Consider the following 13,872-nt stretch of genomic DNA (forward strand, 5'->3'; position numbering starts at 1 on the left):
ATATATAGAACACAATCTTTATGAAATTGGTTAATTCAAAAAACAATAAGAACCCATTTAAAAAATTCAATAACACCTGCACCTTAAACTCTATTTATATCATAACTTAGTATATCCTTTTTCAAGTGCGTTAACTCAGCAAAATACATCATTTAACAATTAAAGTATTTTATACTATCTTGGCCCAGACATAAACTAAACTCATAATACACAAAAATATTTTATCATAATAAAACATGAAATTAAGATATGTTAATATAATCTCACTGTACTAACATTATAACTACCAATGACAGTTCTTTCACATAGATATTCTAAACAATAAAATGTGTTTCACAAAATCATCGACAATATTTACATTTACTGAGCCCTAAACGTACAGCCATGCAGTTTCTTTACCATAATTACACATAGAATCAACTAAAAGATACAAATATTAATGCTCTTTCACTGAAGTCACACATAAATAATACCAATACCCCTCTTTTTGAATAAAATTATTAAAAGTAGTTTATACTTTGAATACGTCGAAAGATACATAATGTATTAGTCAAGCGTAATAAACAAGACACTATATTCAGTGAGTGAAAATACGTAATATAGAAATACAGTTATATCTTATGTACTCACAAATAATTATCACACGTTCTCAGATTCATTGAGTCATAACTCTACTTACAAATGTCTTCTTACTCTCCTACAAAAGGCAGACCCGGCATGGCCAGGTGGGTCAAGGCGTTCGACTCGTAATCTGAAGGTTGCGGGTTCGAATCCTGGTCGCACTAAACATGCTTGCCCTTTCAGCCATGGGGACGTTATAATGTGACGGTCAATCCCACTATTCGGTGGTAAAAGAGTAGTCCAAGAGTTGGCGGTGGGTGGTGATGACTAGCTGCCTTCCCTCTAATCTTACACTGCTAAATTAGGGACGGCTAGCAAGGTAGCCCTCGAGTAGCTTTGTGCGAAATTCAAAAACAATCCTACAAAGGAGAGTAAGCTCTACGATATGATTTATACCGAGGTATTTAAAACGATACAGAAATACATTTCTAATACTACTAAACTTAGCACATTTAAATGTCAGGAATCAATAAAACTTTGTCTCATTGAAATTATCGAATTAGGTCTTTCAGAATAGCCATCAATGTGTTAAAGAGATTTGCTGTCACCTTGACCAAATTATATTATAATAGGTCTAGTTAACCCTATTGACATCAGATGGCGCAACCTTCTTTAAACTAACTAACTTTTCTGCCAATACTTGATAAATAATACACTTAAGTGAAATGAACAGTGAAAAGTAGGCTGTTTTTCGTCTAAGAGCAGTGACACATAGGGCTACCTGATGTGTTCACCATGGGGAATCGAATCCTGAATTTTAGCACTATACGCTTTAAAACTTATCATATACCTACTGTGTTGTTATAGAGTGGGTAGTCTCGGTAGTTGAAAGGGTACACTTGCGCTTATCATCTTGTCTATTTTCGTAATCTTTTTCAGTTTTATAAAAATATTATTAAATTAGTTTTGTTCATTTGTAATAAATGCTCGTACATTTTTAATTTTCAATGTTTATAAAAATAAATTCGTATTATCCAACTCAAGAAAAATAAAATATTGTACTGATAAAATAAATATTATGTTTTATAGCATTCGTGTAGCGTAATACAAAATGTATGACTGACAACATTGTACAATGGTTACAATAAACGTGTTTTATTTTTTAATGAATTGTAGTACAGGTGATACTGTGTACAATGGAGCAGATCTTGCGAAATAATATATAATCCTTCAAGTATGAAGTACATGAACAACTGATAAGAATACCAGAATTCTACGTGTGCTATAAGGAATATGTAGTTTTAAATTTTGAAAGTTTTGAGTATGTAGAAACAGATACATACCTGATCTGAACAAACGTGTCTAGTTACGCATACCATTAGAATAAAAAATGCTCATAATTCCAAAGGAACTGAACATATGTTGTTGAAAAAATATTATTTTCATGTAAAGTTGAAGAAACTTCACCGAAACAACGCTTTAGATAAATAATTAAGATTCTGTGGTAATTTTTCTAAACCAATTTTAGTGTTAGAGCTTATACATAATTTTTTTTAACGTGTGAAAAACTAAACTAAATAAAATCGCTTGAAAATAGCGAATATTTTTCAGGTTGAAATAAAATATATGAAGGGATACGAAAAGATCTTGTACATTAAATACAAAAACGTTTTACTCACTGGCTCATCCAAGGTAAGTTACATTTACTCAAGCTGCCACATATAATACAAGAAATAAATATTATTATACATGAAATACTCCAAATATTTGAACATTTGTTTTTTCAGCAGGAAAGTAAAGTAACCTGATAATATGTTCAAACAATGTAAACTATCCCCGCTTGTTCAGCCTGTAACCCTTCACAGAATATCTAAAATACACCTATTTTAATCAAGGAACTGAATATAATTAACAAAGATGATTCTTCTGAGAATACAGTAATTAAACTTACAAGAGTACTAATAAATATAATAATCTGACTGTACAAATGATTAAGCTCACAAGAATACCAGTTCAACCATTACTGAAATTATAAGTCAACCAAAACTTTACGCATCAAAAAACGACGCCATGAAGGATAAGACGAGGCATATTAAAATTCTTAGGAGTAAATTTTATAGTATATAGAAAAAGAAAATAGGTTGTAAGCCAGTGTGTGTTTCTATAGTAACAGAGATAAAATCAGGGTTTCGATTTCTCGCCGCAGACAGAGCGTAGATACCCCATTGTGTTGCTTTACACTAAAATAAAATCAACACCAAAACACCGCACCATCTATGTAATGACAAACGACGACGACGATATTTATCGATAAACATTACATTTCTGTTGTAATAGTAATTATAGATTGTAATTTTAACATCTAGTATTAAAATATAAATATGTTTTTGACTGCCTGCATAATAACTCATTTTAAATAAGCACTGTGTGTGTTTTTTATAGCACAGCCATAGTGGGCTATCTGCTGAGCCCACCGAGGGGAATCGAGCTCCTGCTTTTACCGTAAACTTACTGCTGTACTAGCGGGGGGTAAATTAGCACTCACGAAGCATTATCTTTTGAAAGTTCTTTTGAATTTTATTTTTCTATTGAAATCGACATGTCAGTAACTATTAAGCGCATAAAACGAGTGTTTCTTTGAAAATGTACTTTAGATCCGAATAAGTCCAACTTGAGCAAAAAAGTTGTATTCTTTTGAGGAAGGAAATCTGCCAAAGAAGCAATAAGAAATGTCAAGTTATAATAAAGAATAGAATCCTGGAGATACGGTTGTGATATATTAATTTTAGAAACTATATCTAATAATAAATTACAACCAACGTTAAGAAATGGGAATACTAAGAAAACACATCGTTCTCAAGCCGAACCACAGTACACGTAATCTCATAATATTCTTTAAGATGACAGATGGTATATCTGTTGTTCTCCTTAATAAATCGTTCAGTGCTCTTTAAGTTAAATACTAACTTTGCCTTTGAGAATGCTTAGTGGAAAACTACAGATGTTTGACCAGGAACGTTTATAGATTTCGAACAATACAAGGTACGGCATAGCCAGATGGGTTAAGGAATGTGACTCATCATCTGAGGGTCGCAGGTTTGCATCCCCGTTGCCCCAAACATGCTCGCCCTTTCAGCTGTGGCAGCGTTATAACGTGACGGTCAGAGTAGCCCAAGAGTAACTTACATAAAAAATATCCATATGGTTTGTTTCTGAGTTTTCAACAGAGTAAAGATATTGTCAGTAGTATTTCCAAGCTAATTCATATGTACACATGTCTAAACATTTTAAACTTAAAATTCAGTAAGTTCAAGAATAAAACTTTCAAAGAAAGCGAGTTCGAAAAGCTTTAGTTTTCTATTATGCTAAAATTAATAAGAATAAGTATATTATCAGTCTTTATACGATAATATGAAAATGCATTAATCCAATCTTATGAAACAAAAATTATTAATTATAGCTTTATTTTCGGTCCTTATACGAATCAGTCTCAAACTGCGTGAGTTTTATTACTATGCACATAGTGATACCCTTATATGAGATCCCCTCGGTATGAATTCCTGCACATGGTGAAGGGTCCTCCCATAGAGGGTTCTGCATTTTCAGTTTACTTCCTCTAGGATCTTAGCATCCATCCATGTGTTTGCCGTGTGTGGCGACCCGTGAAGGGGAGGAAATGATCCTGGTGGTTGATAGGTCCAATCCTAACACAATAGTTTGGCTTTGAGTTCCTATAGACGAGTGACCTTGGGTAGCCCCAGGGTCAATTGGCTGGTCATGTTTGGACTAGGGTCAACCAAGTACCAATGCTGGACGTTATCAACAGGTGTTGTTGTCATCGTCTCTGATGCTGGTGTTTGGTTATAGTGCTCATGAAATCCTGGTGTTGCTGCAATGTCTTTCTTTGGCATTGTAGTGCGTTTCCTGCTAGGGATCCGTGGTGGGTTGAATCAGTGGGCATTAACATTTATTGTGGATCCTTTAAATAAAAATAAATATGAAATAACAAAAACAGATCATAGGTAAACGACGACATCTTGAAGATTATGAACAGCAATATTTAACTTCTTCAATACATTTCGAGAATTGCATTCTAATTTGGATGATGTGGAAACGCTAACTGGTTCTTACCATCCTGTGTATCTTTCCCTACATTAAATATTTGTGAAACCTGTTGATACAGTCACCCTTTGGCAGTTTTATTGTACAGAAACGACAAGTTGTGTGATGGACGAGTGCATAGAAGGGTTACACCGTTGGTCGATCAGCATGTGCTCACCTTATCTTTGCCACTCGATACAGCTTTAGAGGCTGTAGCCATTTGTGTTTTCTTGGGGTATACCATCACTGTTTGTTCTCTCTACCAGTCTCCTGGAAAGACCTATGATGAATCAAACCTTAATGATCTCAGTAAACACTTACCATCTCTCTTTTTAATCCTGGGGACTTTAATGGACATTATCCCTGCTGTGGTGGTACTGATATTGATGGGAGGGATCATTTTCTATCGCGTGTTCTCTTGGATCACAACCGTTCTTTCTTCAATTCTGATTCTTATACATATTTTCATGCACCTAGTCAGTCTTTTACTGCCATTAATCTCTCTATCTGCTTCCATTCACTTTTCTCTCATTTCTCTTGGGGGTTGACGGTGACAATGATCATTTTCCCATCATTTTGAGAGAGAGTGGCTGTGGTGGAAGCTGGACCAGGCCAAGTGGTCCTCTTTCACTACTATATAGGAACTTGATCCTGCCGCCGTCTGTAAACCGTCAACAGACGACTGTGTGACAGCAGTAGTTTACTGTATTGTCTAAGGAGCTAGTCAGCCTATTCCTAAAACCTCGACACGTTTTCCACAGTGTCCTCGCCCGTGGTGTAATCCTGCTTGCCATATGGCATGGAAGGCTCAAAAACGGGCCCTGGGTAACTTACGTGGAAATCTCAAACTTTTAAAACACATAATTTTCCAGTAGGTCTGTGTGCATGTTCGGCACGTAAGATGTCAAAGATAGAAGGAATCTCCGATTAAGTTCACAACTAGCATCTTTTCTACCACCAATTTCAAGGTCATATGAGACCTTGATGAGATATGATTCTGAAGGTGAGCACTATACTTTCGCCCCCTTTCAATCTTGCTCTCCAATGGCGAGGAAGTTACTGATGCCCAGAGTGTCGCTAATACTTTCGACAAGAGCTTTTCTCCTGCATCTCGCACTTTTGCCTCATCCCCACCTTTTTAGCCAATAAGAATCGGGCAGAGAAATCACCTCTTTTTTTTTCAAGCTGATCGTCTCTATGACTATAATTACCCCTGCACACTAGTAAAACTCAAGTTTGCTCTTTATCGGTCCGGTAGTATATTAATCAGACAGATGACGCTCATTACGAGATGCTGTTCCATCTTTCTCCTACATCAGTTGCTATTCTTTTGGTTGTTTTTAACCAAATCTCGCAAGCGAATGCTTTTCCTGATACTTGGCACTGAGCTATCGTTGTTCCTTTCTCTAAGCATGGGAAGGATCCAAAATACCTTTAAACTACTACTGTTTACTTCATTTGACAAGCTGTCTCTGTAAGATCATAAAGAGGATGGTTAATGCACGTCTTATTTGGTTCCTCAAATCAAACAACCTCCTCTAGCTCACACAGCATGGATTCTGACTACAGTGCTCAGCTGTGGACCACCTAATTCGGTTTGAACCATCGATCAGAGAAGTCTTTCTCAAGCAACAACGTCTTGTGTTAGTATTGTTTGTCTTGAAAAGGCTTACGATACTACATACGGCATTTTGCAAGACCTCCACTCATATGGGTTGAGTGGTCATTTGTTCATTTTTATTAAATATTTTTAATGGACTTGTGATTGCAAGGTAGTGTGTGTTTGACATTTTCCCGTTCTTTCCTACAGGAACTTAGAGAATTCTTCAGGGCTGTATCTTGTGTGTCACACTTTTCAGCATAAAGATTAATGCCATCGCTGTGCACAATGTGTGGTCTGGGTGACACTCAAGTCACAATAGCTCACATTTTGCTGACATTCTGTCGTTACGACTGTGAGCGAAGGCACCATTTTAGATATATGTTTACCATAGGTTCACCCCTGACGATGAACAATGTCATTGGAGAAGGTGATACTGTTCACCTCAGTTGTGTTTTTAAATTTTTAAAGGCCATTGGTCTTTTTGATTCTATTTAAGTTTTTAATTCGAAAATTGGTCTTTGTTTCGTTTTAACGTGATTCCTATTTTCCTATTTTAATAATTTATTTTTTTTTTTAATTTTTTACCAGTCGTTCGGCTCAGATAGCTTAGTTGCTTTGCGCTAATAAACGCCAAACAACAACCTTATATGAATCTAGTTCGAAATGAAATGTTAAACTTCAATTGTTTCTTAAATAAAACCAAATATTATAAAATAATTTAATTTATCCCTAAGGGAAGAAAAACGCATTATAATAAAAAATAAATACATTTGTGGAAAGTATAATCCTATAGATTTTTTTTATGTAAACTATATCCCTTTCGAAACTTAATCATAATTAATCAAAAACAAACACCGCAGATATCAGAAGGATCTGATATGAAAGAAGACTAAAACGGAGATCCTGAAGACCAAACTGAAGTCCTGTATTTTGTAAATTAATCATCTAAACTCTACTTTCATTTTCATATAACATTTCTCTTTGCGAACTAATTATATAGAACCGATATTTAACACAGTGCAAAAATTTAAATTGAAAGTTAAATATAAGTTTGTTTTACTTAGAACCAAGTGAAATTAAAAACAAACATTTTATATTCTAGTCCATTGCATACTTGATCTAACTGCGTCAGAAAACACGTTACAGCAGGAAAAACACCTGTAATATTTCCTTTGCATGAAAGATACATCAAACACTCTCACACAGTATTAAAACAAACGTATATACTTTTTCACAGCTGTCTTCAGAGTGCACAATATTTGATAAATTAATCGTTCAGAGCTACGACACAAATACAGAAAATATATAAGAGAACGGGATAACATCATTTCCTACAAAAAGGCAAGTTATTTTTTCTGCTTAGATATGATGAAAGTGTGTCGTTAGAAATATGTCGGTAATGTAACATCTTAAAATAATGTAATACGTTTATAATTAACTAAGATAGCAGTTAAAAAGTTGTAGCACATTTCATTTCTTGTAAGGTCTATAACACGTAGATGTCTCATCACGTGTTTTTGCATTTATTTAACAAACTTCTTAATATAGAGTTGCAAGTATTATAAATAAACCCCTAAAGATAACTTAAAATTTTAAATATAAATATCCTGACGTAAGAGCTAGCAATTACCTTTAATCGTTTCTTTGAAATTTACTAATTCATGGAATAACTTACCTCAGGTTGTATTCCATGTTAATTATTACGTTATTTAATTTCCGTGTTCTACTTAAAAATTAACCCAACAGATATTTGGAATTTGTAATGTAAACTGTATTTATGCGTCACATTGACTAAAAGCTAGGTCAGATACGCCTAATATTTAAGTAAATACTTTTAACCTTTAAATTAAAATTGATAAAACAGAACGTGTTCAGTGAAATATTGGAGCTTAAGCTTTGAGCCTTTAGATCCGCAGTCTGGCATGCAGGCTACAAGGTGATGCTCGCACCCCTGTTGAAAAAGTATGTAGTAATAAAATTACGACTCTCGTGTAATTCTAATATCAATCATTTTAGGATATAATATTCTAAGATTTGTGCAATAAATATGCTGTTTGTAACCACACTGTATGTGTAGCGTTGTTTCATTTATTATTATAAAATATCACTCAGGATAGTCCCACTTTTCATTTAGCAATAAAAGTGTTTTCCAGGTAACAGTAACACGATATTTCTCTGGAAATAAATAGCAACATGTTGTTTCTCTGTGACCTCTTGGTCTTGTAACAGATTATTTCAGTCTAAATAACACATTAGTTTTCTGTAAACCTTAACAAACTGTGTTGTTCCTTTATAAACTATAAACTAATCATGTTATTTCTGTGTTAACCACAAAACATATTGTTTCTCTGTAACCATGGCGTCTTGTTTCTTTGTAATCTCAACGTAAGATATTTCAAAGAAGTTAATGAATCACCAACTATTCTGGGTAAGTATTATTTTATAGATACTTTTACAATGTTTCTCTCAAATAATCAAGTTTCTGAGGATCCCCAGTGGCACAGCAGTATGTCTGTAAATTCACACCGCTAGAAACCTGGATTTGATATGCGTAGTGGGCAGATCACAGACAGCCCACTGTGTAGAATTGTGCTTAATTCCAACCAATTCAAGGAGTGAAGCTGCACAGGAATATAATAAAAATATATTATTTATATTGTATTCATATTATATTATTCAGTTATTAAGATCATCATAAATCTATTCAGTATTGGTTTCAGTGGTTTAGAAAACAAGACAAGCTAAATTCCAAATATTTGTAATATCTAACTGAAACGCTACAGTTACAACGGTCATTGTAACAATTATCGAATTTATTTAAAGTCAACATAAAGCATGCACTCAGTAAATACATGCACTACAGATACATATCATTTATTTTATTATGATTTTTTTATGTTTCTTTGTTGTTAAGCACAAAAGTTGCACAACGGGCTATCTGTTGTCTGCCCACCACGAGTATTAAAGCCCAGTTTCTAGTGGCATTAGTCCGCAGACATGCCATTGTGCCACTAGCGTTTTATAATAATAAATGCTCTTTAATAGAAAAATAATTTACGAAGAAATAAATATTCAATAACAAATACAACTTAAAATAAGATAATTCTTTACCCAAAATTTCCGTGGATTTTAGTATGAACGTGAACTTGATAAAAGTAGAATAAAGTATGGGCAATATTGTTGTTAGATTGGTCAGTTCTTTCTCTCTTTTTTAAGCCTTTGTACTTTACCTAGTCCCAAATATTAGGAATTATTGAATACCACTTTTAGTGCTTGTAAATTATTTATGAAATTCCTTTTTTCCAATTTTGTCATAGCAATTATTTTCTTTTTTTATGTTGCTATTTTGAACAATAGTGTATGTAAATCGTCCTGAGGCTATGCTATAGTAATTTAAACTAACTGTATTTCCAACGTTCAGTTATTATAGATTTAATTCTCTCGCTAAACAGAAAACAAAATGCTTTTATTTACGTATATAATTTCAAGTAAAACTTGTTCTTCATTTCATATTTGTTCTTGTCTTTATTTGGAGCATATTCTACTGCTACATTAATATTTTGCTTTGCATTTGATTCATGTATATTCAGGATGCACTAATAATTATATTAGAACAGATTGTACGTTCCTTTCAGGTTGATCAAAACAAACACAACGCACCCCATCTGTGAATAGTGTAAACTCTTTTCACATCTGCTTGCCTTGCACATGTTTGCCTACTTCTATATTCATGTAGAACTAAACATACAAGACAAACAATTTTTATCATTATAGGGAAGAGGTGAAAAGGTAATACTCTAGCATTAATCCTCTATTTTAGATAATGGTTACGTGCCATAGAGTCTCTTCAACAGGACTTATACTATCTTTTCCTGTTTCCATGTTATGCTTTTATATTGCAATCATACTCATTCCTGGGAAAGACAGCGCAGGTAGTCCTCGTGCAGCTTGACGAGAAATTCAAAACAAACAATCCTAGGAATGATAAAAATAAGAACATATTTAGCAGGAGTGGTGAACAACGTATGTAATATCAGGAACGCTAGACATGTCACCATGTCTTTGTTATATTTAAAAATGTGACTAATATTATCTTTCTAGTAATCCTCTTCCTCGCTGGTAGACATCATTTTTATCCTCTTCTCACCTAATTGAAGCAACATAATAAACTAGCACCTGACCAGTTTAGTTTATATGTACATTTTATCAGTGAATAAATATATAATTTTATTAATTCACTTATGTTCCTTTTTCCTTGTTCATTTTATTTCAGAACATTTCCAGAACCTGCATGTTGTGGTTACTATTGTAGAGGTTATTTGGAATGTGTTGCCTCTTCCATTACATTTTCTGATGCAGTTTAGATTATAACAAGCAGTTACATGTAGCCTTAATTGGCGAATACGGACGAGAATAGGAAAGAAATTTTGTTATCAAAAGCTTAAATGAGAGATACATCCTTGTTTTCAATCCATTCCATGAACTATGAGGTAGGTAAATGGCTAGTGAAACTCTAACGGCCACTCTGCAACATTTCATTTGAGAATCATATACTGACGAAGATGTATCATTGCAATGATAAGTAATCTCAAAATTCATAGATATACTGGAGTGTATGTTTCAAGGCATATATGGCTTGAATTACTGATGGTCTAGGAGAATTATGAGATATGAATGGTAGGTGAAGTTCTCATGAATTGCATAGAAACCATCACATGCAGCACCCTAACCCAGTACTAGGTATTTATAGCAGTCAAAAATTTTCATGGCTTGTACAGCATATTGCACCATTTTAAGAATGTATCAAGTTACCAAATTTCACACAATTTTCAACGGTGTTGCATATATTTAAATTATGAAAATAATTCTTCCAGCACCGACCAAGGGCCGGGCATGATCTATGGTTAGCGCGCTTGGCTGTGATCGAAGTTTAAGGTTCGTGTCTCGACAACACTAAACACGATCTGTACTTTCTGCTTTGCGTTCATTTTAAGAATGAAAGTCAGTATAATTATTCAGTTCCAAGAACTGAATAAAATCCTCGCGTCATCAAGTTTTCCTGTCTAGCTGCCTTTCCTAAAGTTAATACCTCAAGATTAGAAATGAAAAAACATGAAACTTATAGGTATCTCAATGTTAAGCCTGAGTATCATATAAACTCCCGTTCAGATAGAAAAATGAAACAGACAAAAGTACTAGTACCAAAAACCAACTAAAAATGAAAGTTAAACATGTTTACGTCCTGTACAATGTTTCAACATTGTAATTGCGGAGTCTTTGTTGCACATTTTGTCTTTGAATACTTCTTTCCAAAACTTTATTCAGCAGACCACCTAACTTGCCTGGCATGGCCAAGCGCGTAAGGCGTGCGACTCGTAATCCGAGGGTCGCGGGTTCGCGCCAAACATGCTCGCCCTCCCAGCCGTGGGGGCGTTATAATGTGACGGTCAATCCCACTATTTGTTGGTAAAAGAGTAGCCCAAGAGTTGGCGGTGGGTGGTGATGACAAGCTGCTTTCCCTCTAGTCTTACACTACTAAATTAGGAACGGCTGGCACAGATAGCCTTCGAGTAGCTTTGTGCGAAATTCCAAAACAAACAAACAAGAACACCTAAATAAATAAGTAAACACCTTTTTATATTTGTTTTTCTTACGCTGCATAATATCCGTTAATTACCATTTCGATTGCTTTATTTCGTACAGGTGGAAGAGAAAGTATCTTGAAGTGGTCATACGACTACAAATAACAAAAATGTTTACCAAACGTTTGAATAAACGTAGTTCCAAAACTAGTAACACCAGTGGTATCAAACAAAAAGAAGATAGTTTCTCAAACGATGTTCTGTCTGACGAAGACGAAAGTTTCCAGATGATTCTTGACAAAGAAAAAATGTATTTCTATTTAAGACTTTTATTTTTGTATAAAGGTTTATTATTTACTATATTAGCTAATCTGTGCATTTCTACAGGATTTCTTATTGTAAAGCATTTGAAAAATGTAAGTTCTTCAAAAGTGCTTTGGGTTAATTCTGTTTTTATAACAGTATATAGTATTCCACTTCTGTTTTTTAAAAAATCGCATCCTCTTGGACCACGTTCTACAAGGAAAATGATACTAATTCGAAGCGTTCTTAGTGTACTGTTAGTGTATACGAGATACTGTGCATTCCACTCTTTACCCATTGCCGAAGCTACTGTAATCATCTTCAGTTATCCAGTTATCGTAGCTGTTTTGTCAAGAATAATTTTGAAAGAGCCTCTTGGATTTCTGCAGGTAACATCCGCAATACTAGTTATTGTAGGAGTTGTATTAGTATCAAAAGTTCCCTTAGAACTAAAGATGAGTGGTAAATTATCAAGTATTACTTTATCAGATCGAATTTTTGGAGTTTCTTTAGCCTTTTGTTCCACAATATTTAGCGCCTTGAACATTATTTGTACTCGCTGGCTGAAAGACACTCAGAGTTCCGTGATATTGTTTAACTATGGATGGGTTGGTATAATTATGAGCTTATTCATTATGTTATCAGAGGGAGAGCTTCCAGTCATACCGTGTGGAGAGCCATCATTGTTAATTGTATTCTGTTCCTTGATCGAGATAGCTGGAATAACTTTTCTCTATAAAGGGCTACAACTAGAACAAGCTGGAATAGTTTCTGTCGTTAGAGCAGCCTCTCACATTACTTTTCTTTTCTGTTGGCAATTGTTTTTCTTCAAAGAAATTCCAGACATTTGGAGCATCTCAGGTGTATCAGTAGTTATTTTATGTATTACACTTAGCAGTTTACACAAATACTTCATATCACTAATGCACCAATAAGAAAAACGCTATCCTGCTTAATGTAATTCACGTATAGTTTGACTCATTGGTGTCTTTTTATCGGAATTAAATTGTTCGTTTCTAATTCGAAAATACCGTCACTTTGGTTTGGTACATATGTTATTTATTAACTCTCAATAAAAATATACTTTAAAAAAAGGCTGACATTTGGTGTCCGCAGAGTTAGTTAACCTACACACAACGTGAGGTGGTCCGAGTAGCAAACAATTTTATACACATATCGAAAGGTAACAGTTGTCCTGGAAAAACTATTTTATCCATTGATTGGTATAAAATTTCATGGATCTAGCAAATAAAAATGAGGACTTCTTTGTATTTTTTAGCAGTATACCAATTATTCTCTATCTTTTAAAGTGTTCCGATGAGGCAATATTATAAAATATATTATCTTAGGAGGAGAGGGTTTAGTAAAAATATTGAGTTGTGACAATAATGATTACTATTATCCATTTGATGTTTAGTATATCTCAGTGAATTTGATGTCTATAAATAGGGTTATTTCATTTGTATATCGTTTATATATATTTCCTTCAAAGGGCTCATTGATTTGGTCCTTTGAGTACCATGTTCGATCATTATGTCCAGTATATTATTATGCATTTATAGGACCAACTATAATTTTTAGTAGTGATTGAAAAAGGACTGATGATGTATCTTATGTGAGAGTGAAAGGGTAAAATACACGTGTCATTGTAAGCAAGAAGTCTCGAACGTTTATTTTTTTCAGATTGAAATATTGTTATTTGGACTCATTAGTAAATAACTG

General features: G+C 34.1%; 1 protein-coding gene across 1 annotated transcript; it reads left to right on the top strand.

Annotated features, from left to right (window-relative positions):
• The first annotated feature begins 11,925 nt into the window (after positions 1-11,925).
• Positions 11,926-13,477, top strand: LOC143227224 (solute carrier family 35 member G1-like). The gene has a single exon (XM_076458707.1). The coding sequence runs from the start codon at positions 12,018-12,020 to the stop codon at positions 13,083-13,085; it is 1,068 nt and encodes a 355-aa protein (XP_076314822.1). The 5' UTR covers positions 11,926-12,017; the 3' UTR covers positions 13,086-13,477.
• The last annotated feature ends 395 nt before the right edge of the window (positions 13,478-13,872 follow it).

Source organism: Tachypleus tridentatus, chromosome 9 (genome assembly GCF_004210375.1).
Source record: "Tachypleus tridentatus isolate NWPU-2018 chromosome 9, ASM421037v1, whole genome shotgun sequence".
In the NCBI taxonomy this organism is placed as follows: Eukaryota; Metazoa; Arthropoda; class Merostomata; order Xiphosura; family Limulidae; genus Tachypleus; species Tachypleus tridentatus.